The sequence below is a fragment of the Bicyclus anynana genome, chromosome 11 (assembly GCF_947172395.1).
Source record: "Bicyclus anynana chromosome 11, ilBicAnyn1.1, whole genome shotgun sequence".
Taxonomy (NCBI): Eukaryota; Metazoa; Arthropoda; class Insecta; order Lepidoptera; family Nymphalidae; genus Bicyclus; species Bicyclus anynana.
This window is the reverse complement of record NC_069093.1, coordinates 4,358,003-4,383,190: the sequence shown is the minus strand read 5'-3', so window position 1 is coordinate 4,383,190 and position 25,188 is coordinate 4,358,003. Positions and strand designations below refer to the sequence as shown.

General features: G+C 36.3%; 1 protein-coding gene across 1 annotated transcript in view; it reads right to left on the bottom strand.

Moving 5' to 3' along the window:
* The window catches only part of LOC112054641 (protein eva-1-like), a 110,046-nt gene that overhangs the window by 14,855 nt on the left and 70,003 nt on the right, over nt 1–25,188 (bottom strand). The window contains exons 5-7 of the mRNA XM_052884488.1: nt 21,108–21,257; nt 20,206–20,349; nt 9,040–9,132 (exon numbers count right to left, since the gene is read on the bottom strand). Of these exons, the coding sequence (XP_052740448.1) occupies nt 9,040–9,132; nt 20,206–20,349; nt 21,108–21,257 (387 nt within the window). The remainder of the gene's footprint in view (nt 1–9,039; nt 9,133–20,205; nt 20,350–21,107; nt 21,258–25,188) is intronic.

Sequence of the window (25,188 nt, the reverse complement as noted above, 5' to 3'; positions counted from 1 at the left end):
CAAGCGGTACGTAGAAGGCATGTATGAAGGTACGTAGTTAATTAAGCAGTTGCAACATGAAGCAGACGATTCTGACTGCTTCCAGCAGTTCGTGTATGCCCAGCCTAAGAATTTCTAAACACAGTCTCGTCCACAACGTCGACGCAACGACGAAGTAATATTTGAGATCGTTTGGCACTGATCGTGTTTCAACGGCGAACTCAACGACGAGCATAAGATTTTAGAGGAGAAAATCTTAAAACTGGTAACGTTGGTTGGGATCTTTATTATATTTTACTCTTACTGTAATGGTGGGTAATAATATGAAATCTTTGGCAACAGTGATCAGAACTGCTTACTTAAATAATAAGTTTCTTTTATATTTTTGGACCAGACGTTTTCGACAAAATATAGGTAGGTATCCATTATCATAAAATGATTTGATTTGAATTTAGATAATTAAGTTCATAGAAATTGAATGAATGAAATTGAATAATGAAGATTATTACACAGTATTTTAGAAAAACAAACATTTTTTTTGAAATATGCAACTATTATTCCATCACTACTTTCTTATGACGTTTAAGTATCGTCAGTAAACCGACTTTACAGACAACCGATTTTTTTATGATTTATGAACAAATTTTTAAAACTGTAACTCTAAACTTGAAGGACTGTCTATACAAACCTTCAACCCCTCTTTCACCCCTTCTCATTTTATTTTCGCAATAAAAAGTATCCTATTACCTTTTCCGTATTATGGTCTTAAACCGTGTCAAGTTTCATTTGAATTCATTTAGTAGTTTTAGCGTGATGCCCGAATAACAAAAAACACGAACGGACAGACAGGCAAAAAATCGAAAAAAATATTTTTAGCTTCAGTATCAATTTAATAATGCCCCCCAACAAAAATTTTCAAAATATCTTCAATGTACAGAATTGGACCTGCTACAGTTTTATTATAAGTATAGATACTCGTATAGATAGTAGGTATACTAGAGCATGTAAGCGACTCCGTTTTGTTTCACAAATCCCACGGGAATCGTGGATTTTTTCGGGATAAAAAGTAGCCTTTGTTTCGCTCACTGGTCCTATTTATCACTATAGCAGCCTAGAGTTACAAAATAGGTAGTTTTACACCCCCGTACATCGGAAAGCACATTTGACCCCCTCCGTGGCGCAGTGGTATGCGCGGTGGATTTACAAGACGGAGGTCCTGGGTTCGATCCCCGGCTGGGCAGATTGAGATTTTCTTAATTTGTCCAGGTCTGGCTGGTGGGAGGCTTCGGCCGTAGCTAGTTACCACCCTACCGGCAAAGACGTACCGTCAAGCGATTTATCGTTCCGGTACGATGCCGTGTAGAAACCGAAAGGGGTGTGGATTTTCATCCTCCTCCTAACAAGTTAGCCCGCTTCCATTTTAGACTGCATCATCACTTACCATCAGGTGAGATTGTAGTCAAGGGCTAACTTGTAAAGAACAAAAAAAAAAAACATAAGTAAGCCGGTGGCCCAGGCATCATATCATAGCTGATAGAGGAAAAGGAGTCAAAGCAACCAAGCCAAAGTCAAAAATTATTTATTTCAATGAGGCTTACTTTACAAACACTTTTTGAAACGTCCGATAATGTTATAGACAGATAATGGTGATAATTGAAGTCGAAAACCTAAGATTATTAAGTACAAGGGTTCTAAATGCATAGTTATCATCAGAGTAAACCAACTTACACACATTGTAGTTACGTAGTGCATATCTATTTATAGCATATACTAATATTTTATAGAGCTAAAGTTTGTGGTGTTATTGAGGGTAATTTTCAGATCTACTGAACCGATTTTGAAAATTCTTGTAGTACTAGAAAGCCACGTTATTTGTGAGTGTCATATGCTTTATTTTATTTTCTTATTCTCACGAGAACGGGACCTATGCGGCTAAAGACGCGTGGCGTCGGCTAGAAAGCTATATTATTATTGCCACAGGAACGGGACGACCGGCGTCTGTTAATAAAATAAAATAAATTTAAATAAAAAAATCGGTTGTCTGTAAAGTCGGTTTACTGACGATAGTTGAACGTGACAATGTCATAAGAAAATACTGATGGTATGGTCGCATTTTTCAAAAGAAAATGTTTGTTTTTCTAAAATACTGTATAATCATATTCATAGTCCAGAATAATTATACTTTATTTATTGTAAAAAAAAGTTGGCAGCCCTAGAGCGAGGGAACGACATATGACGTCATCTTTTTTCGAGTTTGCAGCCGGCTTTGAATTATAAGACGTTATCACGTCAAAAGTAAACAAAAATAACTACATTATATGATTCAAAGTCAAAGCAAATAAGGAATCTGTTTAACCCAATGCCACCCAAGAATTTATTTACACAAAAACAGCCGCAGGGTTACGCTGGAGATACATGAGCACGTTCCACTCAGTATGCAAGGAGGCATATTTGCGCCGTTTGATACAGCCATTTCCTCCTAGACTTCCGTTCTTGAAAGCGTATTGTATAAAGCAGCTTGGTTAAATATACACTAACTAATATATTTACTTACATTATATAGAATACTTAACTTCACTGTCAAAATTATTTTAATACCGATTAATTGACATACAACGCTTAGTTTAAATGAAAGTCATGAAACTTAGTTGTTAAATTATGATTCAAGGCTGGTTTCATGACAGTAATAATTTATTAATTATTTCAGATTATTTTGATTCGACTATTGTTTTTCTATTATTGAAGGAAGATTAAAATTTTTCACATGGTGATGTTAGGTTTGAATTAGATAGTTAGGGTTAGGTCGAATCGAGATCATAAATACCAAAGAATCCATATCATAGGTAGGTAAACTGTTGTACGCCAGAAATGACCAAACATGTGTTAATCTGTCTTCTCAGCAAACAAATTAATAAATAAATCCTACTAAAAACGCGAATTATTTTTTCTTTTTTCCCGGAAAATGGTTCCCGAGGGATTTGTGAAAAACTAAATTCCAAGCGGACGAAGTCGCGGGAGTCCGCTAATAAATAAATAAAGGTCCTACAGTTTGGTGGGTCTAAACTCTATACCCCCTTCTCCTATAAAGAGGAAAGCCTGGCCCTGAAGAGGGTCATTAAAATAAGTTGATAATGATGATTGACATCAAAATATCAGGGACACTTGACGTAATCCTATTAAAATTGCACAGAGCGTAATGAGATAAGGCGTCTGTAATTATGACATGAATATATCGTGTCCTCATATCTCTTTTATAGGGATCATGGGAGCTTGGGAGCGTAAATTGTTAAGCTAGGGGTAATTACAAACGTAAGTACGTTCGTTCGGAATAATGTCATCTACGTAGAGGGTTCTGTGGATTATCAGCCGAGTAGCAGTTCTAGTTATTAACTTTGAAACTGATTTCCATACCATTTCCATACGTAATAAGGTACCTACCTATCTCTATATACTTGTATATAAAATGCGAAATGTTCATCACGAAAGAAGAATGGCGAGGTTACATGTATTTTGGGACTAGAAGATAGAAGCATTGATGAGCAGCATTGATGAGTTCCTTAATGATAAAGATGCTTGGAGGCCGTTGTATCAGCTTCCACCTTCACACAGGAAGTAAAACTATAAGAAATGTAAACAGTAATTGTTATCAATTGTAAATTATAATACTGTATGACTTTTTCAAAAGAGCAACTGTTGAGTTTCTTGCCGGTATCAGCAGAACCTGCCTTCCGAACCGGTGGTAGAATCTTTACAAATAGTCAACTGACGTGTCAAAAGTGGTTGTAAACTGAGCCTACTTGAAATAAATGACTTTTGATTTTGATTTTGCTTTTGAAGTAGCGTACATAATGGAAACCCATTAATAGTTGTCAATCGTGATTAAACTAAGAAAAAAGCAAATGGTAACCAATCTTGAAAAGCAGGGAGAAGAAAGATATACCTTAAAATTAGAAGGTACCTTATCTATGCATACGAATAAATGTAAATTTTATACTGAAAAACACCGCCGCGGACATACAACTGCGTGATTGCTTTATAAATACGACAAGGCGTTTCGGTCTCAGACAACAGGAAGAACAATTTTACTATGCTAAGTATACAAGTAGTCTTGATCCCCGTTCTGTAAAATCTCAATATTTTTTTTACAAGCATCTTATAAAATAATAGTTTTAATTAATACAAATGTATGAGTGTACGACACTTTTGAGTGAGACTCCCACTTTCGCCATCCTCCTTTCGAAAACCGCTTGATGTTCATAGCTAAAATTTTGCAGGGAGGTATTTTATAGTTAGTAGATATACTAAGAACGGATTTTTCGATAGGGCCGGATTAAAGGCAGTCTAAGGGCAGGCGTTGTTTATTATAAGCCATGATAGCCCAGTGGATATGACCCCTGCCTTTGATTCGGGGTGCGTAGGTTTGAATCCAGTCCGGGGCATGCACCTTTAATTTTTCAGATATGTGCATTTTAAGAAATTATTATCACGTGTCTCAAGTCAAACGATGAAGAAAAAACATAGTAAGGAATTCTGCATAACTGAGATTTCTTGTTAAATCTCTACGTGTGTGAAGTCTGCCAATCCGCATTGGGACAGCAAGGTGGATTATTAGCCTAACCCCTCTCAGTCTGGGAGGAGACTCGTGCTTAATGAAATAATGCATTATGTTTTAACCTACCCGTAGTTCTAAGATTAGTAGTTCGTTAATTAAAAGGTAAAGAAACTTTGTAAAAGCAGAATAGTTTCGAGAGTTTACTAAACGTATGGAGATACCTACTTTAATACCTACCTATGGAATAACATTTTTAATTCGGCTACTTGGTTGTTAAAATATTCACAATAATTAAAACGGGCTAGAAATAAGAACTAAACATAATGAAAAGTAAATATTACGTTACTTTTCAATGTGAATTTTTAATGAAACTTCCTTCTGTATCAGGGTAACCAGTTATGGTAGCGTTCCAAGACTTTCAGTACAGATCCTCTTTAGTATATTTTTAAACTTAAATTATTTCCTGAGCATTAATTTTCTCTTTTTTATTCATGGTTGTAAGAATTACGATTTTCTTTATGATGCAGTATAAGAGTAATCAATTGGAAGGACAAAATGTATTCAATTTAAGAACCTACGCCCTCCAAATCGTAGGCAGAGGTCATATCCACTGGGCTATGACGTCTCACAATTTTCAGTTATGTGTATTTTAAGAAATTAAATATCACGTGTCTCAAACGGTGAAGGAAAAACATCGTGAGAAAACGTGAGAATTTTCTTAATTATCTACGTGTATGAAGTCTACCAATCCGCATTGGGCCAGTGTGGTGGACTAAGGCCTAACCCCTCTCATTCTGAGAGGAGAATCGTGCTCAACAGTGAACCGAATATGGGTTGTAAAAGATGATGATGTCTTTCAGTGGGATACAATGAGAACTATAGGCAACTTTCCAATTCAATAAGCTGGGAATCGAAGCCATTTAAAAAGCAATACAACTACGCTAGGCAAATTAACAAAAATCCTAGTGTTTCTTGTTGATTTGTCACCCTACTACCCAAACATAGTATTTATCTTCATGACATTTTGCATACACGTTTCAGGGGTACTGAAAAAGATATTTTATACAAAAAAATTTAATGTTTGCAATTGTATAATATTAACTGTAAGTTAATTTAATTGTTAGGTACCTATTTAAGCCGTACTTTGAGCCGTGATAGCCCCAGTGGCTATGACTTCTGCCTCCGATTCCGGAAGGCGTGGGTTCGAATCCGGTCCGGGGCATGCACCTCCAACTTTTCAGTTGTGTGCATTTTAAGAAATTAAAAATCACGTGTCTCAAACGGCGAAGGAAAAACATCGTGAGGAAACCTTGATTCCAGAGGATTTTCTTAATTCTCTGCGTGTGTGAAGTCTGCCAATCCGCATTGGGCCAGCGTGGTGGACTATTGGCCTAACCCTTCTCATTCTGATAGGAGACTCGTGCTCAACAGTGAGCCGAATATGGGTTGATAATGATGATCTATTTAAGAATTCTAAAACGTGTCCATACGTTTGAAAATAAATTTTGGACATGGTAACCCTGTACTATGCGTTATAAATATAATGTTGTATGAGCGAAATTTCGCCTCTCTGAAATGTTTCATTTCGCTTCAACGTAACTTTAATTTTCAGAAAGTGTAATTGGATAAGAGGGGGTAATTAAGGAGTGAATATATCGCGACCTCATCTCTTTCATGGGGATCATGAGAGCTTAGTAGGGTGATATTACGTTGGGGGTAATTATGTACTGCACAAAGGCTAGAGGGAGGGAGTAACAGGAATGTCTCTGGAAGTTAAAATAACTTCACGGATATACCAAATCAGTGGTAATTATGTTTGACATATTCACTCGTAAGTATGTAAACTAAACTCAACTGACAAGTCCAAAAACAGTGACCGTTTTCATTTGCTTGACGATTATGATTTCGATAAACTTGAACGTGTGTGGCTTGCGTCATGCTAAAAAAAGGACGGTTCTGTATTTTTTAAACATCCAATTTTGAGTTTGTTATGCACTATCAAGTTTAGTTTATGTACTTACTTACTATGATGTTAGTAGTTTTTTAGGTTTTGATCCTTTTTTTGGGTACACACGTTGCTTTACGATTAAAAGGTTCTAGATTTGATTCACACCTCTCTCCAACGTTTTTATATACGAATTGAGATTCTATGTAAAAATGTCATCAGGTGCCTACTGACAATCCTACATGGATATCATATAGTATGTAGTCATTCTCTGATTGATTTTATGTTTATTTTAATAGTTAAAATAACCATCAAGTATAATTGTTAATATATAGTATAGCAAGTAGTTTAATTGTTAATAAAGACTTAATTAGTGAATAGGTCAGTTAATTTCGAAATTTCAATTATCAAAGCTATTTTTATCATTATAATAAAAATTTTAATAAAAAAAACAACCGACTTCAATACCTCAAAACGTACCCACTAAACTAAAAAGTGAAAAATAACATCATAATATGTTCTACCTGCTGATCAGTATGGAGGCGGTGCTAAGCCGGTGATGTATTAATTCAAGCCATGTGAGAATATCTTATAGATTTAGATTTTGTTGTTTAATGTGGTCCTGTCAGAAATGGCTTAAATGGGGACTATAACGTTTCAAACAAAAATAGAATTTTTGAAATCTGTCCGGGCGTCATTGAGTAATCCGTGTACATACATAAAAAAAAATACCGACCGAATTGAGAATCTCCTCCTTTTTGAAGTCGGTTAAAAACGTAGTATAATGTTAAATATAAAATTAAGAATATACATTTTATGTATTTTGAATAAATTTCAACATCTTATTTTATAAGCATCCACTGAGACATTTGCGTTTCCAGTGATGCGGCGATGAGGGGAACAGAGCAAAGATGAATATGGAACAGTCTAATTAAATTATTGAAGGGTGGTGTAAATTACCGCGGTAATATACTGTAATCTTATTGTTTCCGCTTCAGTGAAAACACATCCTATCATATGCGGTATGAAAATAAAGGCGTACTTATAATTAAAATCTTGTGACCTTAGATTAATTATTCATAGTTATGATTTATGGCTTTAGAATAACATAGAATAGAACGGAATTAAAAAGGTCGAAAAGCGGTTAGAGGCGCTACTGTAGTGTGATTATTTCAAAGTGCCATATTTAATCCCACGACCCGCGTTTGTTCCTTGACATTCCTAAGATTTGTTTATTCAGAGCGCATTAAACATTAATTTAACCTTAACCTTAAATTTTACAATCTAACCAATGGTAGTCAAATATGACTTCCATCGGTTACATTGTAAAATTAGGTCGGTATCAACTAATTAATACCAGAAAAACAAACATTGTCAGGATATTTATAAGATTCCTTGATAGTCTTCATTTTTTTACCTACATCATATAAACGAACACCCCATCCAGATCGATTCAAGGACTATACTGTAATGTTTATTTCAATTTTACAACAATTATTTACACTAACTAAATATTTGACGGCCGCGTGGCGCAGTGGGTAGTGACCCAGCTTTCTGCATCCACGGCCGTGGGTTCGGTTCCCACAACTGGAAAATATTTGTGGCATGAGCATGGGTGTTTTCCAGTGTCTGTGTGTATTTATACATTATATAAGTATTTATATGTAGTATATGTAGTAGTATATAATTGTATATAATATTATAATAACAACTATCTTCACCACAACACAAGCTACTCTGTATGCTTACTTTGGGCTAGAAAGTAATGTGTATTGTTTAAGTATTTAAGTACCTACAATAATATTTAAATTACTAGTAACTAACCTAAACTTAGCGAGCAATATATCAATTAAAATCACGCGAGTCCCTTCGTCAAAAGTTTAAAGAAATAGGTATACTAACAGTAGCCTGTCAATATTTATATAACAGTATAGTCTATGTAAGACAAAATATTAATTTGTACAAACGAAAAGGAGATTTAAACCCACGTCTTACTAGACACGGGCATAAGTTAGTTATTTCTGCATATCGTCTCCAAAGAGTAAAAAAATCTTTTGTAGGTTTGGGTGTACTCTTCTATATTAAGATCCCCAAGACTGTGATGGACCTGCCAATGCATAGCTTTAAGCAATGTGTTAAAAAACATTTACTTAGTCGAGGGTACCACAACATTGATGAGTTCCTCAATGATAAAGATGCTTGGAGGCCGTTGGATCAGCTTCCACCTTCACACAGGAAATAAAACTATAAGAAATGTAAACAGTAATTGTTATCAATTGTAAATTGTAATACTGTATGACTTTTTCAAAAGAGCAACTGTTGAGTTTCTTGCCGGTATCTTCTCAGCAGAACCTGCCTTCCGAACCGGTGGTAGAATCTTTACAAATATTCAACTGACGTGTCAAAAGTGCTTGTAAACTGAGCCTACTTGAAATAAATGATTTTTGATTTTGATTTTTTTTGACTTATTATAAAAATAAATTATAAGGAAAAATACATCATTAATTTTGGAATTCATTTCATGTCTATTTGGAATACCGGCATAATTTAAAAAATCACTTACCAACATCTTCGTGTTCAAGATCGGATGCATCGTGAGCGACTTCGTCCTCTTCAGGGGCACTCTCGTATCTCTCCTTCAAGACCGTCCGCGGCACTGCAAGATAATCACCACTTTAACACAAGAGCCATAGGATAACAAGTCCCTTGACAGACACGAGTGGTCGAAAGAAATACGATGCTTTATTACGGGCCACGTAAAACGGGACGTTAATTTTAGATTTTAGGGTGATTTTGGAGGGCTTTTTACAGTGGAAAAGTTTGTTCAGTGCGTACGTGACTCAACCGCGATTGTTTTTTGTGTGCTGCTATTTTTATTGCGTAAAAAGGCTTCATTTTTTAACGCATCTAAATTGTAGTGTACATAATGGAATAAGTAATGTTATTGGTGCTCTCTAAAATATTTAATAAAAGAAGACTTTGAATAGATTAATAAAAAACAAAATATAAAAATCTGCTTATTTCGATTTAAAATTTAAAAAGAAACAATATTTAAAAGAGCATGATTTGAAAAAAGCAGCTGTTGAGTCTTTTGATCTTTCCAGACCTGTGGTAAAGTCTGTACGAGTCAAACTTGACTTCCAATTTAATTATGAAGTAGCATTTTGACGGCCTCCGTAGCGCAGTGGAATGCGCGGTGGATTTACAAAACGGATGTCCTGGGTTCGATCCCCGGCTGAGCAGATTGAGATTTTCTAAATTGGTCCAGGTCTGGCTGGAGGGAGGCTTCGGCCTTGGCTAGTTACTACCCTACCGGCAAAAACGTACCGCCAAGCGATTTAGCGTTCCAGTACGATGTCGTGTAGAAACCGAAAGGAGTGTGGATTTTCATCCTCCTCCTAACAAATTAGCCCGCTTTCATCTTAGACTGTATCATCACTTACCATCAGGTAAGATTGTAGTCAAGGGCGAACTTGTAAAGAATCAAAAAAAATATTCAGCCTAGCTAGGGTAGCACATATACGCGTACTATGTACAGGCCATATTGCAAGGTATTGCTCAATCGCCGATCCACCTTGTAATTTTTTAAACAATATAAAATAAATTAATTAAATTATGTCCACAAATATCCAGTAGTTGATATTTTACTCTAACTACTGTTGCTATAATTTTCGCCGTCATCAACCCATATTCGGCTCACTGCTGAGCTCGAGTCTCCTCTCAGAATGAGAGGGGTTAGGCCAGTAGTCCACCACGCTGGCCCAATGCGGATTGGCAGACTTCACAGACGCAGAGAATTAAGATAATTCTCTGGTATGCAGGTTTCCTCACGATGTTTTCCTTCACCGATTGAGACACGTGATATTTAATTTCTTAAAATGTTGGAGGTGCATGCCCCGGACCGGATTCGAACCCACACCCTCCAAAATCGGAGGCAGAGGTCATATCCACTGGGCTATAATTTTACTGCGGTATATCTATTAGAAACAAACCTCAAACCGGATAAAACACGTATTGTTATGGAGATTTTTCACATCAAGTTTCACCAAACATTTTTTCAACAGACAAATTTACACACCCCGTTATATCGCCTTACTTTGAATTTCAAAGAATCCCTTTATATACTTGGCACCCGCTTCATATAAGGAGAAGGGTATAGTAGGATGACTAACCGAGAAGTTTTCTCGAGACTCGTTCTGATTTAAAAGACTGAGATATATTCTGTCTTTTAAATCAGAACGAGTTCTTTACAAATATGTACTAATATTATAACGCGTCTTTGCTTCATTAACGTGAAATTATTATTATAAATATAATAAACATTATCTTGGAAATTATTAGATATTATTAGGAAAGTAAAATTGCCTCGCGTAAAATAATAATTTTGGAGATATCACGTCATTGAAGCAAAGTCCTTCTAGAAAACCTTATGATTTTGATGGTATGAGTGTTTTTTACTCTTTCACGCCTCGCCTACTGAACTGAATCGCCTGAAATTTGAAGTAGATATATATTATAGTCTGGATAAACACATAGGCTTTACGCATACTTTTTATCCAGTAAAAATCCATGGATCCCGAGAGATTTGTGAAAAAGTAAATTCCACGCGGACGAAGTCGCGGGCGTCCCCTAGTTCTTGTTTACTTTGGTATGTTAATCAATGTACAGTTCTGGTAGAACTGTGTAAAGAATTCCGTCTTTCGGTTTAACTTTGTTTGTCATTTTGACGATGCAACTAGATCCTCACGCGCAAAATCTCAGATAAAGTATACAATTTTGAGTTCTTGTCCTCGTTTCGAACTTTCAATGACGGTCATCCTAACATTTGACATTTCCTTGAGCTGCTTTGATTCGACATAAGAAGGGATATTTCTTTGCCTCCTAAATAATGTTTTACAGCAATGTTTGTTTACGATGATGTTTCATACACTAGATAAAACTACTACAAACAGCAGCTGTTGATGTTTAAAACTTTATATATTTTTCCATTGTAGTACATTACATATACATAAAGCATTATTGTAAGTGTACAAAGTTGATATGTATATTGTTTATGTATATCATCATTTATCATTATCAACCCATATTCTGCTCACTGCACACGCAGAGAATTATAAAAATTTTCAGGTATATGCATGTTTCGTCACAATGTTTTTTCGTTTACCGTTTGAGACATGTGATATTTAATTTCTTAAAATGCACATAACTGAAAATTGGAGGTGCATACCCCGGGCTGGATTCCAACCTACAGCCTCCGGAATCGGAGGCAGAGGTTATATCCACTGGGCGATCATGGCTAGTTACTTTCCTATCCCACCAATTTATTATTCCGGCATGATGTCCCGTAGAAACCGACAAAAGTATGGGTAGGATTTTCATTTCAATTCAAATTAACCCCGCTTCAATTTTAGGCTCGTCAATTAATAACAGGGCGGCTATTCTATAACGATGTTTTTATCACTTCGACAGTGCTAGTTTCGAACTCGTATCTATCGCTCTCTGTTTATAATATCGTGCTAGACAAAGAGAGATAGACGTAATTCGAAACACGCATAAGCGAGTTATACAAAACATCGTTGCTGAATAGCCATCCTGATGAGTTTGCAGTCAATAGCAAAGTAACTGATAAAAAATATAATTAGATCTCTATTGCGGACAACAGCAAAATAAATCAATCATTTATCTTAATATATAAATATATTGAGATGAATCCTACTTCCTACTAATATTACAAACGCGAAAGTTTGTATGGATGTTTGGATGTTTATTATTCTTTAACGCCGCTACTACTGAAGCGATTTGGCTGAAACTTGGAATGGAAATATATTTTAATCTGAATTAACACATAGGCTACTCTTAATCCCGGAAAATCCATGATTCCCGAGGGATTTGCGAAAAACTAAATATCACGCGGACGAAGTCGCGGGCGTCCGCTAGTATATAAATATATTAAGACGAATAATATCTCGAAAACCGCTTGACGTACAAAGTTGAAATTTGACAGGGAAGTAGTTCATAAGTAGTAGACGTCCACTAAGAACGGATTTAACAAAAGGGCTAGATTAAGGAGGTCTAAGGGCGGATGAAGTCGCAGGTGTCCGCTAGTTGTACATAATAAACTTCTGCAAACTAGCACCTGTGCTTTCGTTTAATATTGACCAAAAGTAAACGATCATTGAAAATTAATATTCGATCACAGATACGATAGTTTCAGTTTAGTATAATTATCTAAAATCAATGAAGTTTGTATAACGAAGTTTCGAAACTCCTACCAGCTAGACGTTCAAAGTTCAAAGTCCATCCAATTTCCGCTATTCCAATCAAAGAAAGTCTCATCATAGGGGACGCATACGATCGCTTGCACACTGAAGATTCAATGGATCCGACTGCAATAGCACTGTGGTCCAAGTTAGCGGTTTAGTTCCACATGCAAGAACCATTTATAGATATGGGGTCAACGAACTTTCAAACCAAGTTAGCACGCTTCTTGATCTAACATGGATATGATGGCCAGATCTTCTCTATAAAGACTGAAAGGTTTGTTAACTCAGGAGGCTAACCAAAAATTATTTATTATTATTTATTTGCAAAATTATTCATGATATCTGTTCATCTTTTTTTAGTAAGTAATGTTATCTCAGTAAGTAGTATGAGTGAAGTAAATAAAGTTGTCGATGACGTACAAAATCACTATAAGAAACAATCCAGCGATATACGAAATTCGACACGAAAAAATACGTAGATAGTTTAGGACCTTAGATAAGGCCCTAAATAAACCACTATGAGGGTCTCAAAGCATCATAGTAGTTTACTTAGTAGTCGAACGAATAAACAAACCTTCAACCGTAAACTTTTACTTTTATATATTTAATGGTATCTATCTAATCGTTGCCATGTAGTTACTGAGTTTAGTTCCTTTATTTAAAATGATTCCGCGCGCGTGGATTTACCTGCGTGGTTCCCGTTCCCGTAAGAATGCGAGGATAATATATTTATATATAGTTTATAGCCTCGATAAATGGGCTATCTAACACTGAAAGAAATTTTCAAATCGGACTAGTAGTTCCTGAGATTAGCGCCTTTAACCAAACAAACAAACACACTTTTAGCTTTATAATATTGGTATAGATATTTTTTGGTGTGTGTCCAATAAATAAATTTTGTTTTTATATTGGTATAGGTATTTTTTGGTGTGTGTCCAATAAACAAATTTTCTTTCTAAATTATCAAAAGATAAAAATAAAAAGTGATGAAGATCTGATCATCGCAGGCTCAAGTTCTACCTCTCAAACACCTACAGCATCGCCAGGCACGTGGCATGTACGTACACGTAGATAGGAGTAACCTTTGTACAGAATTTGAGCACAGAAAATATTCTTAAAGCAGCTAGAGTTAGAGAAATTGAATTATATCTTAAAGCAACAAAATAGACCTGATTATATAAAATATTGAATAGCGGTAGTAAATAGAAATTAAATGACTTTTTTTACGTGCAGTAGGGTTAGGGTAATTTAAGTATACAATATTTACTTAAAGGCAGTAAGATTTAAGAAATCTTATCTTAGGAAGTGCGATAGTAAGTACTAATCTAAAATCTCTAGTTTAGTTAAGTCATTTATATCATCATCGGTCCAAAAGACGCCTGTCTTATAATAGTCACAAAAATATTCTTCCGACCGAATGTTCCGACCACGACAGCCAATCTCATGTTGAGATTAACCATATACACAAGAGTTATTATAGTGCACAAGTGTTTTTTTTTGTGACTGAAAATTTCTTAGAAGAAAGACAAACTCAGTAGGTATCTCATAGAACGATTATTCGCACTCACGACCTCGAGAACTGATGGCCTAAAAATGTAGCCTATGAACCACATATGCCAACCAGGGGACCAATGAGCCAGGTAATAGGCTAGTACTTACGAGTACTAACCTTTTATGTGCTTGTGTCTTAACGCCAGTCTCAGTAGGTATCTCATAAAGCGATCCAGTATTCGCACTTAGGACCTCGTGATCTGAAGGCCTAAATGTGGCTTATAAATCACATGGGCCAACCACTGGAGCAATGAGCCAGGTAATAGGCTAGTACTTACCAGTACTATTATATGCTTGTGTCTTAAGGCCAGTCTATAGTTAAATTATCGGGACGATCAAAGTTTAGTCTGCGGGGTCTCTATCGGCATTAGACTTGCGTATTCAGAACAATATGGGTACATCTGCAGGCCCTCCAAAACTATTGTTCTAAAACTTTGAATCGGCATAACCGGACCCCGGAGAGGCATTCGCTTAGTCGACTCTATTGTGAACATATTCTGGGTATACGTTTGGAAATTTGTATATACTACAGCCTTTCTTGATGAGTACTGTTTACCAACAACGAAATTAGGAAAGGTAGAAAACGCATGTCGTTTCATAACTTATTTATTTTAAATTATGTATGGTTTGTATATAAAATACTAGCTGACGCCGCGCGGTTTCACCTGCGTGGTTCCCGTTCCCGTAGGAATACAGGGATAATATATAGCCTATAGCCTTCCTCGATAAATGGGCTATCTAACACTGAAAGAATTTTGCAAATCGGACCAGTAGTTCCAGAGATTAGCGCGTTCAATCAAACAAACAAACTCTTCAGCTTTATTATATTAGTATAGATATTAACAATAGCTAATTGTTATAAGCTTATTAATCAAATTTATTTTCATTAATTTAAGAACGAGTTAATTATAATTATATTAGGTGTGAAATGACTAGTGATTTATACCATAATTTTTGGTAAAATTGGCAAAATATAGTTGTATTGTGGTCTAAGAAATGAAATGAAATTAAATATATTTCTTTGCTACACATATACAATGTTGTTTTACAAGGTGGTCTCAAGTTACAGTGTATTGCCATTTACATAGTGTGCAAAACACCTATCTTTTACAGTGTAATTACCATTTACAAACACCGTCCTTATTCTCTTTTCGTGTGTAAACCCTTCCCTATAAATGATTATTTATTATTTCCGCTATTTATAGGTTGCCTGGGAAAGATCGCTTCTTGTACCTACATAATTTATTTGTTTTAAATTCATTTTATTATTTTTGGTGTACAATAAAGAGTATTTTCATTTTATGTCATCCAAAACATTTTTTGTACATCACTGTTTATGTAATTATTATTTACTTACAAATCTACAATGTTATAATAAATTGTAACACATATATAATAAATATAATACATAATTAAAAAATAAAAACATAATTAAAATTAAATTAGTATACGAAAATATATCCAAAGTAGATTAAAAAATCATCAATTAATTAGATGTCATAAATATCAATCAATAAAAATTCGTGTATTAATTAAAAAGATTTACTACACAGCCATCGAAAGAGATTGGTTTTCTAACTACGAGCAGTTTGGTTCAATCTCAATCAATTTTAATCAAGCCGTATATCTAGTAGGTACATAGTCATTTTATTTAGATAACTTCGTTTGCCTTGGACAGAGTAAATTGGATCTAGTAGTGAGATCCCAGGATCTGTGTTTTTGAAAAGAGTTAATATGCATCTAACCTCTGTTTTCCATTTGATTGTAGTCAAGTCTATAATTTAAAAAATCTTAAATTGAAATTCTAAGTTCAATACTTTTTCTAATAATTTACATAACGTTTGTCACTACTATCATAAAATACTGCAACAATAGTTGTCTAAAAATAACGTGATCGTAAAATAACACAAATATGTGAAAATATTTTTTAAACAATATTTACCATATTTTTTTTAAATATGACCATTGGCCATTATTCCTCTTCCCCTCCAACTAGTCAGAAAATACTGTGTTAGGAGTGGGTACGACAATAGGCTATCGGGCGGGGATCAAACCACTAGTCATCTCGGTAATGAGACCGCCTTCTTTACCCTTGAGCTACTAAGGCTTTAACTTTAACGCGATCTTCTTATTACGTCACAAGTAAGGATCTTATCTGCATCGTTTAACGATTATGTTAACCCTGCCATCGGATATGATCATATTTGAAGCGATTCATGTTGGGTTTGATTAAAATAGTTTTATGTATGCCATGAAAGTTACTTGTGCCCAAGTTGCCTCCTTATTGGTAGGTACTCGTGACCTTTATCTACAAGTTCAGTTCAGTTTTAGTTTCCAAGTTGGAAAAATGAACCTCGTATCGTCATCAACCCATATTCGGCTCACTGCTGAGCTCCAGTCTCCTCTCAGAATGAGAGGGGTTAGGCCAATAGTGCACCACGCTGGCCCAATGCGGATTGGCAGACTTCACACTCGCAAAGAATTAAGATAATTCTCTGGTATGCAGGGTAGGAACTGCTTACAATTAGCTACGAAAACAACGTTGCTTTTTCAAAGACACTTCTATATCTGGTAACTTAATCACGGAAAGGCAAATAGCTATTACCTACTTGTCACCGTTTAGGAGTCTTTTTCGTAAACATATTACTTGAATTGAAATTGAAATAAAGTACAGTATTTGAGGTCTATATAGGAGAGGGGATATAGAGCTTTGACTCCTGAGCATGCTACTCATGTGCGGATTTTTTTTTTTAATTTTTCATAATTGTGGTTGTATGACACGAGGGTAGGTAAAAAAAGTTAAAGTGCTCTTCCTAGTTTCCCACTAGCATATTTATACACGACATATTTCCCTCAACGTGATGGCATGGAAGTCATTTAACACTCAGCCAGATAATAAAACATGTCAGCCATGGAGCCACGAGACGGGCGTTTTATATTTACGGCCGACACTCGACGCCGGGTAGCCTGACTATTTTCTTCCGGCAATCCACCATTTTGAAAAAGTATTTAATTACCGGCTTTTGTATAAAGTTTATTCTGATTTAATTACCTACTTGAATTTAACAAAGGAGGTTCTGTATTTGACTTGTATGTATTACTACCTGACGCTGCGCGATTTCACCCGCGTGGTTCCCGTTCCCGTAGAAATGTGGGGATAATATATAGCCTATAGCCTTCCTCGATTAATGGGCTATCTAACACTGAAAAAATTTTTCAAATCGGACCAGTAGTTCCTGAGATTAGCGCGTTCAATCAATCAAACAAACAAACTCTTCGGCTTTATAATATTAGAAGCTGAAGTGGCTATAGGTGGGGCATATAGGATGAAGAGCCGATGGACGTCGGGGTCCCAAGATGCTGGAATTGCGACCCCGCACAAGAAACGCAATGTTGGTCAACCCCTTACGAGGTGGACTGACGACATCAAGGGAGTCGCAGGGATTCGCTGGATACAGGCGGCTCATTATCATGATGAAGTCCATACAAAAGGCATATGCCCTGCAGTGGACGTCCATTCTTTATTAGGGTTAGGCCTACCTCCTAATTGGATAGGATTTTTTGAGAGCCATGATAGCCCAGTGGATATGATCTCTGGCTTCGATTCGAAGGGCATAGGTTCGAATCCGGTTCGGGTCGGGGCATGCACCTCTAACTTTTTCAAAATTCAAAAAATTCAAAATTCTTTTATTTCAAGTAGGCTCAGTTTACAAGCACTTGCAGTCACTTTACACAAGTCATTTGACTATTTGTAACTGGTTCGGAAGGAAGGTTCTGCTGAGAAGAAACCGGCAAGAAACTCAACAGTTGGTCTTTTAAAAAAATCATACAATATTATAATTTACAATTTATGACAACATTACAATTTCTTATTATAGTTTTACTTCCTGTGTGAAGGTGGGAGCTGATCCAATGGCCTCCAAGCATCTTTATCATTGAGGAACTCATCAATGGTGTCGACTCGACTAAGTCAATGTTTTTTGACACATTGCATAAAGCTATGCATTGGCAGGTCCATCACAGTCTTAGGGATCTTGTTATAGAAGAGTACACCTAAAATTACATTTTTTAATGATGATGATGATGATGATGATGATGATGATGATTTTTTGCTTTTTATTATAAGCAAACAATCTCGACGTTTAAAGTATTGCTAATACTTTAAAAGTACCGTAGATCAGTGTAAGTAAGTTTGCGGTTGGCGCATATCCAAAGTGTATACAAACTACAAAGCTTCTGCGGGAGAACCGAAGGCAAATACAAACTTTAGCAAGTTTTTGTTTGAAGAAAAAATAATGGGACGACCTCGCCTGTGAACTCTGTAGTTCATTGAACAACTACTTGATTGGAAGTTTGATATTCGATTCCCGGTGACCTTGTAATGGACTATTTTTTTTAATTACAATCTGGCCCTTTTAAAACTTAGATCTGAGCTACAAGCTTGACTACAATCTCACCTAAAGTGATGATGCAATCTTAGATAGAAGAGCGGGCTAACTTGTTAGGAGTAGGATGAAATTCACACTCCTATAGGTTTCTACACTACATCGTACCAGAACGCCTACTACAACTCTTTAGTAGAGTAGACCGGTGCCGGTGGTAAAAGGTTCAACTTACTCTAGTGTCGGACGGATAATAATTAATTATTTAAACCAATAAAAACTTAAAATTATTATAAAAAAAATTGACGAAAGAATTGACATTGGCTGTGTCTATACCACAGAACAGAGATCGCTAAAAGCTAATTCTTATATCTGTGGTCTATACCATCCTAGCGGAAAAAACAATGTAGCGTTTCGGTATAAAAGCACTTAGCCCACATTTATTATAAAGACATTTTTTTTAACGGACGTTAAAAAAAAGTTTATATAGAATATGTCCACACGACAGGAGACAGTTCTTAAATCACGACGCTTCTGTATCGAGCAGTGTTGCATTTTCAATTTTGGGCGTTGGAAATAAACCTTCATTCAACTTCTACTATACGCTACGCCCGCCAACGCTTGATTTTAACGCATCGCTTTTTTCTGTAGTCTGAATGCGGTCTCACTTATGTGAAATTCGGTTTTTCACAAAACTTGCGGAAACCATGGATTTTTTCGGGGTAAAGGGTTGCCTATATTTAAAGTTGAATCTTAACCTTTTCTATCTTTAAGCGAAAGTGCCATTAAAATCCGCCCAGCAGTTCCAAGGATTTACCAGAACAAACAGAGAAACATTTTAAAAAAAAACTTGATTATATTTTGATATCGTGTAAATAACTATATGCACTTGAAAAAACACAGTTATCTTTCAATCACAGACAAACATTTAAATTTTATTTATATGTATATTTTTATATTTATATTAATTATTATCTATATAGATTAGGTATAGATTTATAGAATGTAATTTGATCATTATAAACGCACGGGTGAACTAAATAATCACAAGCCTCGCAAAGCAAACAAGTACTATCCAATATTGCTATTGATATTATTGGCAATCAAATATTTCAAATATTGAATCGCTCAGCAAGTATTTGGGAAAGAAAAACAAGATAATAAGAAAGAAATAAAACACGACACATGACTGATTGACTTCAAGGAGGAAACAAATTGAAAATATCTTTTGGAGGAAAAAAGCGAAGCATTTGTCTGTCTGTTCGGATTTTTACCATAATATAGAGGCAGATTATAATGTGGAACAAAATAAACGTAATGCCTACCCTAGTTGCAACTCCAGTGGCAACTCACCGCACGTGTAAACAACCTTCAGATACATCCTGCTGCCCGCGCGGCACGGCTGACCGAACATCTTACTGTCCGCAGAGAGCACGCAGCGTCTCTTGTCATGGCACTTTCTCATGGACGTCTCCGTGGCGCACGGCTCCAAGCATGCTATGTACGGTCTCTAAGTATAAAGTGTCAACTCACCGCACGTGTAAACAACCTTCAGATACGTCCTGCTGCCCGCGCGGCACGGCTGACCGAACATCTTGCTGTCCGCAGAGAGAACGCAGCGTCTCTTGCCGTGGCACTCTCTCATGGACGTCTCCGTGGCGTACGGCTCCAAACATGCTGATAAGCACAACATTTTGATATTAGACGAGATTTTCTGTTATTAATACCTAAATCCTAAATCCTGGATACCTAGATTAGTGAAAAAGTGAATATCACGAACTCACGAGCGTTCGCTAATTTGTAATAAGATCAAAACTATCAATTCCATATTTATGGGGAGTATTAGATGGGGCCTAAAATGAAATAAAATTGTCTAAAAGATTGCGTTTTGTTATAAGGTTTGCTTTAATTATATTATCTACTCTATTTGTGTTTCTATAAAAAATTACGTAAGTCCCAAATGCTTATAACACAACCGATTATTTTTAAAGAATTAACTGGCGTTCATTTTAAATCGTCAATTTGGTGTTGATTATACAAATAAACAAAAAAGATTAAAGTAATAGATGTCTTAAAATAATTTCCAAATCATTGGCATATAACACTACTTATTTTCCATCTCTGGCCAAATACTACAAATTTTTTTGAAGCATAAAACCCAATATGAAAAATCGGACCCAGAACTCGAACCGAACATAATTTCGTCCTCATGAGAAGTCAGTTTAGGAAACATAAAAATTCTAAATTGCTCTAAACTGTAAATCAAAGCAAACTGTGAGAGAGAGATCGTCAAACCCAAACCTATCAGTGTTACAAAAAACAGCACACCCGTATTCAATACTACGCGGTCGTACAAGGAAAAGATTCAACCGATACCGCAACACAATTTTATCTGATGCCTTTATAGACAACGTAATAACTCGGGGGATACTCACTTTCCTCCTTCATCCCCCGCGGCTGCGGGCATTGTATCGAGTCGTACTCCGTCCTGCCGTACTGGGCTGAATATATGGCCACCCTCGAGTGTGGGTTACAGCTTAAATGAAGCACGTCGTTTTCACAGCCCACTTTACTTCGGAACTCATCTGTACAAACAAAAAGACACCTTAAAACTACGTGGCAAACCACAAAATCGTTTACAGTAACACTTTACATATAAAGCTTTCAGAGACTCTGTATTTTCTTTTTTCTCTACAATGTTTTAAAGAATTAAAACTCAGCACTTAAGTATATTGCTTGTGAATTTTATTCTGTCTTTCAACGTACTGAAAGTATAATGCGTATAATGAAAACTTGGAAAATTATACTTCAAAATGTATTAATATATTCTAAAATTATAAATAAAAGTATAATGAAGATTTCTTAGTGTCCATGAACTTAGCACATCATATACCAGCATATCAAAAAAAAAAATAGTTCTCTTCGCATGCAGGTGAGTTCTATAGTTCCTGATACATTTTAGAAATAGTACTGGCGCATTTACCTAAAAAAAAGTCAGGCGCAAACATGACCCAAATGGTATGCTAACTTCCCGCAGAAAATCATTTACGAGCAAATCAAAATTTGAAATATGTTCTCGATGCACATAGCTCAGATCTATAGTTCCTGATACTTTTTAGAAATAGTTCTGGCGTTTTTACCTAAATAAAAGTCAGGCGCAAAATTAAACAAATGTTAAGCTAATTTTGATTTTCTCGTAAATGATTTTCTGCCGACCCCCCACTAGGTGGACCGAGGATATCAAGCGGGTTGCAGGGAGCCGCTCGATGCTGGGGGCTCGAGATCGTTGTGCTTGGAGGTCTATGCAAGAGACCTATGTCCAGCAGTGGACGTATATCGGCTGATAAGGTTAAGGTAAGGTAACGTAAATTGATCTCAATCTAAATGAAGTATCCCAAAGACTCCAAATAGTTTCACGTGCTCGCTAAAAGATTTCTATTAGAGATAGGAAAAATAACTTTCACATTTTTCTTGTACATAATCATAAACTGGAGATGAAATCGATTTTCCATTTATTTTTGACATACCACTAGGTAGGTACACTCTAGGTAGGTATAAATAAGTTTAATATTAAGTAAAATGTACAGCTGTATATTTTCCACAGTAAATAAAAAAAAAAGTGTTTGTCAGCTTCGATTCCCGAATGGAGTTTACTCTTTCAGATCGATTGTCTAAATAGGTGTATGTTGCCCCACAGCATGTATGTACATCTCATGCCTGAAAAGTAGAAGGAGCGCATGTGCACGCTGTTGGCGGCAGCGCACGGTGAAAAGTGCGCAGAATAGGTTGCGCACAAAAACGTAACGCTGTCATTCGTTCATCGAATTTTACTGCCCATATTTTTTTCATACCGAGGACTATTATGAAAAATAGATTCTTAAGGAGTAAACTCCAAAAATTAAACTTCAAAAATACTTATTGCAGAAAATGATTTAAAAATCCCGACTCATTTTTAATGTAATAAAATCCTAAAGGGTAATTTTGCAATTAAAACACATAGTTCTCCAGCTTTAAATTTGAGCTGTGATAGCCCAGTGGATATGACCTCTGCCTCCGATTCCTGGGGGTGTGGGTTCGAATCCGGTCCGGGTCATGCACCTCCAACTTTTCAGTTGTGTTCATTTCAAGTAATTAAATATCGCGTGTCTCAATCGGTTTTTCCTAAAATTGATGTTAAATCCCACAGAGAATTATCTTAATTCTCTGCGTGTGTAAAGTCTGCCAATCCGCATTGGGCCAGCGTGGTGGACTATTGGCCTTACCCCTCTCTTTCTAAAAGGAGACTCGAGCTCAGCAGTGAGCCGAATATGGGTTGATGACGACGAAATTATAAATTGGACTTTCCATTTACATAAGTTGTCAGTTTGCCTGCTTACACTTATCCAAAAATGTCGACCAGCTCTTGGCCTATACTTGTATTCCCTATTGCACAAGAAAAGTCGTAAGTGTTAGGAGTAAGATGTCATCGATACACCACATTCTACATTTACAGTTTCGTTTCCTTTTGCTTTTATTGACTTGCATAGAATTTTATTGCCGATTCCCAAAAGCAGGTACCTCAAAAGTCGAGTGCTTGAGGAATTTTATCACGCGACAGTGAATATTGAATTCTAGTGACAGAGTCGAGGTTAAGTTATTCATGTGCAGTGGTATATTGGTTTTCCTTTTTACTTTACGTTTTAGATATGGGAGATTCATAAATAAATACCTCCTTTCTTTGTTTTGTATATCAACGCAGGGTCCGAACTAGTGAATAAAGCTGGAGGCCTATTCTGTAACTATGTTTTGTATATCTCACGTGTGTGAGTTTCAAATTCACCTCTATCGTTCTCTTTCTATAATATTGTTTTAGACAGAGAGAGATAAAGGTGATTTCGAAACTCGCGCATGCGAGTTAAAGAAAACGTCGCTACAGAATAATAATAATAATAATAATAATAATAATAATATGTCTTTATTTCAGGCTAAAAACCCATTTAAAATATACAAATACATAATAAATAAAAGTAATTAATTAATTAAGTAATAAGTCTACAGTAAAGAACCGAATAATATAAATATTAAACTATTTGGTACGTTGCAACATTTCTCTAGGAGAGCAATCATTTTTATTTCCTGTTTCTGTCGCGATGCACGGTAAGCCAATATTTTAGGATAGGGTTTTCAGGGCACTCGGAGCATACGCTGAGGATTTCATTTCGAGAATTCCGGAGACGGAACCAAAAAGCCGCAGTTCGCGATCTGATGATCGCGAAATAATCCTGTACTTTGGCGTCGGCAAACATACCCGATGCACTACAGTATTTAGGCAGTTTCATCAGAATTCGGTATGCGTTATTATACTGCACTCTGATGCTGCTACGTGCCCTTGAGGTGCAATTGACCCAAAGCTGACTGGTGTAGAAGCATTGACAGTATGCTCTAAACAGTGTCAGCTTCGCTTCAGGACTGCACCTCGCAAACCGGCGAGCGAGCATGTTACACCGAACAGCCAAAGCCCTGCGTTCACGCTCTATGTCTTCATTATCACGCAAATCCTCAGTTAGAATATGCCCCAAGTACCTGAATTTGTTCACCCTTTCTATGGGAGTTCCATCTAAAAGAACCAAAGGCACATTTTCCGGACCTTTACCTGCCCGAAATATCATTATCTGTGTCTTTTTCACATTATATTTGAGACCGTGATCCCTGGCATACTGCTCACAGATGTTCAGCAAGTGCCTAAGTCCCCTGATTGAGGGACTCAGAAGTACCATATCATCAGCATAACTTAGGTTATTTACACAAGTTGTACCTATATGACAGCCTACTTTAGCACTTCTCAGTTCCTCAATCAGGTCGTTGACATATAGACTAAAAAGGTCCGGAGAGGTCAGCCCACCTTGACGCACGCCACACTCTAATCTAAAATCATTAGAGAGTGCGTCGCCCCATTTTACAACATTATTTTGATTCTCATACCAGTACCTCAACAGATCTACGGTTTTACTCGGTACGTGAGACTTCATAAGTTTTTGCCATAGTAACTGGTAGTTTACTAAGTCAAAAGCTCTGCTCAGATCTAAAAAGCAGGCATAGACCGATGTGTCTCTACCCGTGTAATAGTTAATCGTAGACTTGAGACTAAAAATCGCAGAATCCGTTGAGAGACCGGGACGAAAACCAAACTGCGCGTCATCGATCTTTAAATTTTGACTAACATCCGAATAAATAAGTCTCTCTAGTATCTTCCCAATAATAGTTCCTAAAGAAATCGGCCTATAGTTATTGAGACTAGAAAGATCGCCGGTTTTGTTTTTAGGAACAGGAACCACCACTGTTTTCATGAGATTTATAGGCAGATAGCCAGAATTCATGCAAATTGAAAATAGTTCCGCCAAGACATTAAAACATTTGTCACCCGCATTCTGAATGTGCTCTAAGCTCAGACCGTCAAACCCAGGCGACTTACCTCGTTTCATTTTTAAAATAATATAATAATCCCGCTGGTCAGAAAATTATCTTTTTGATAGGCAT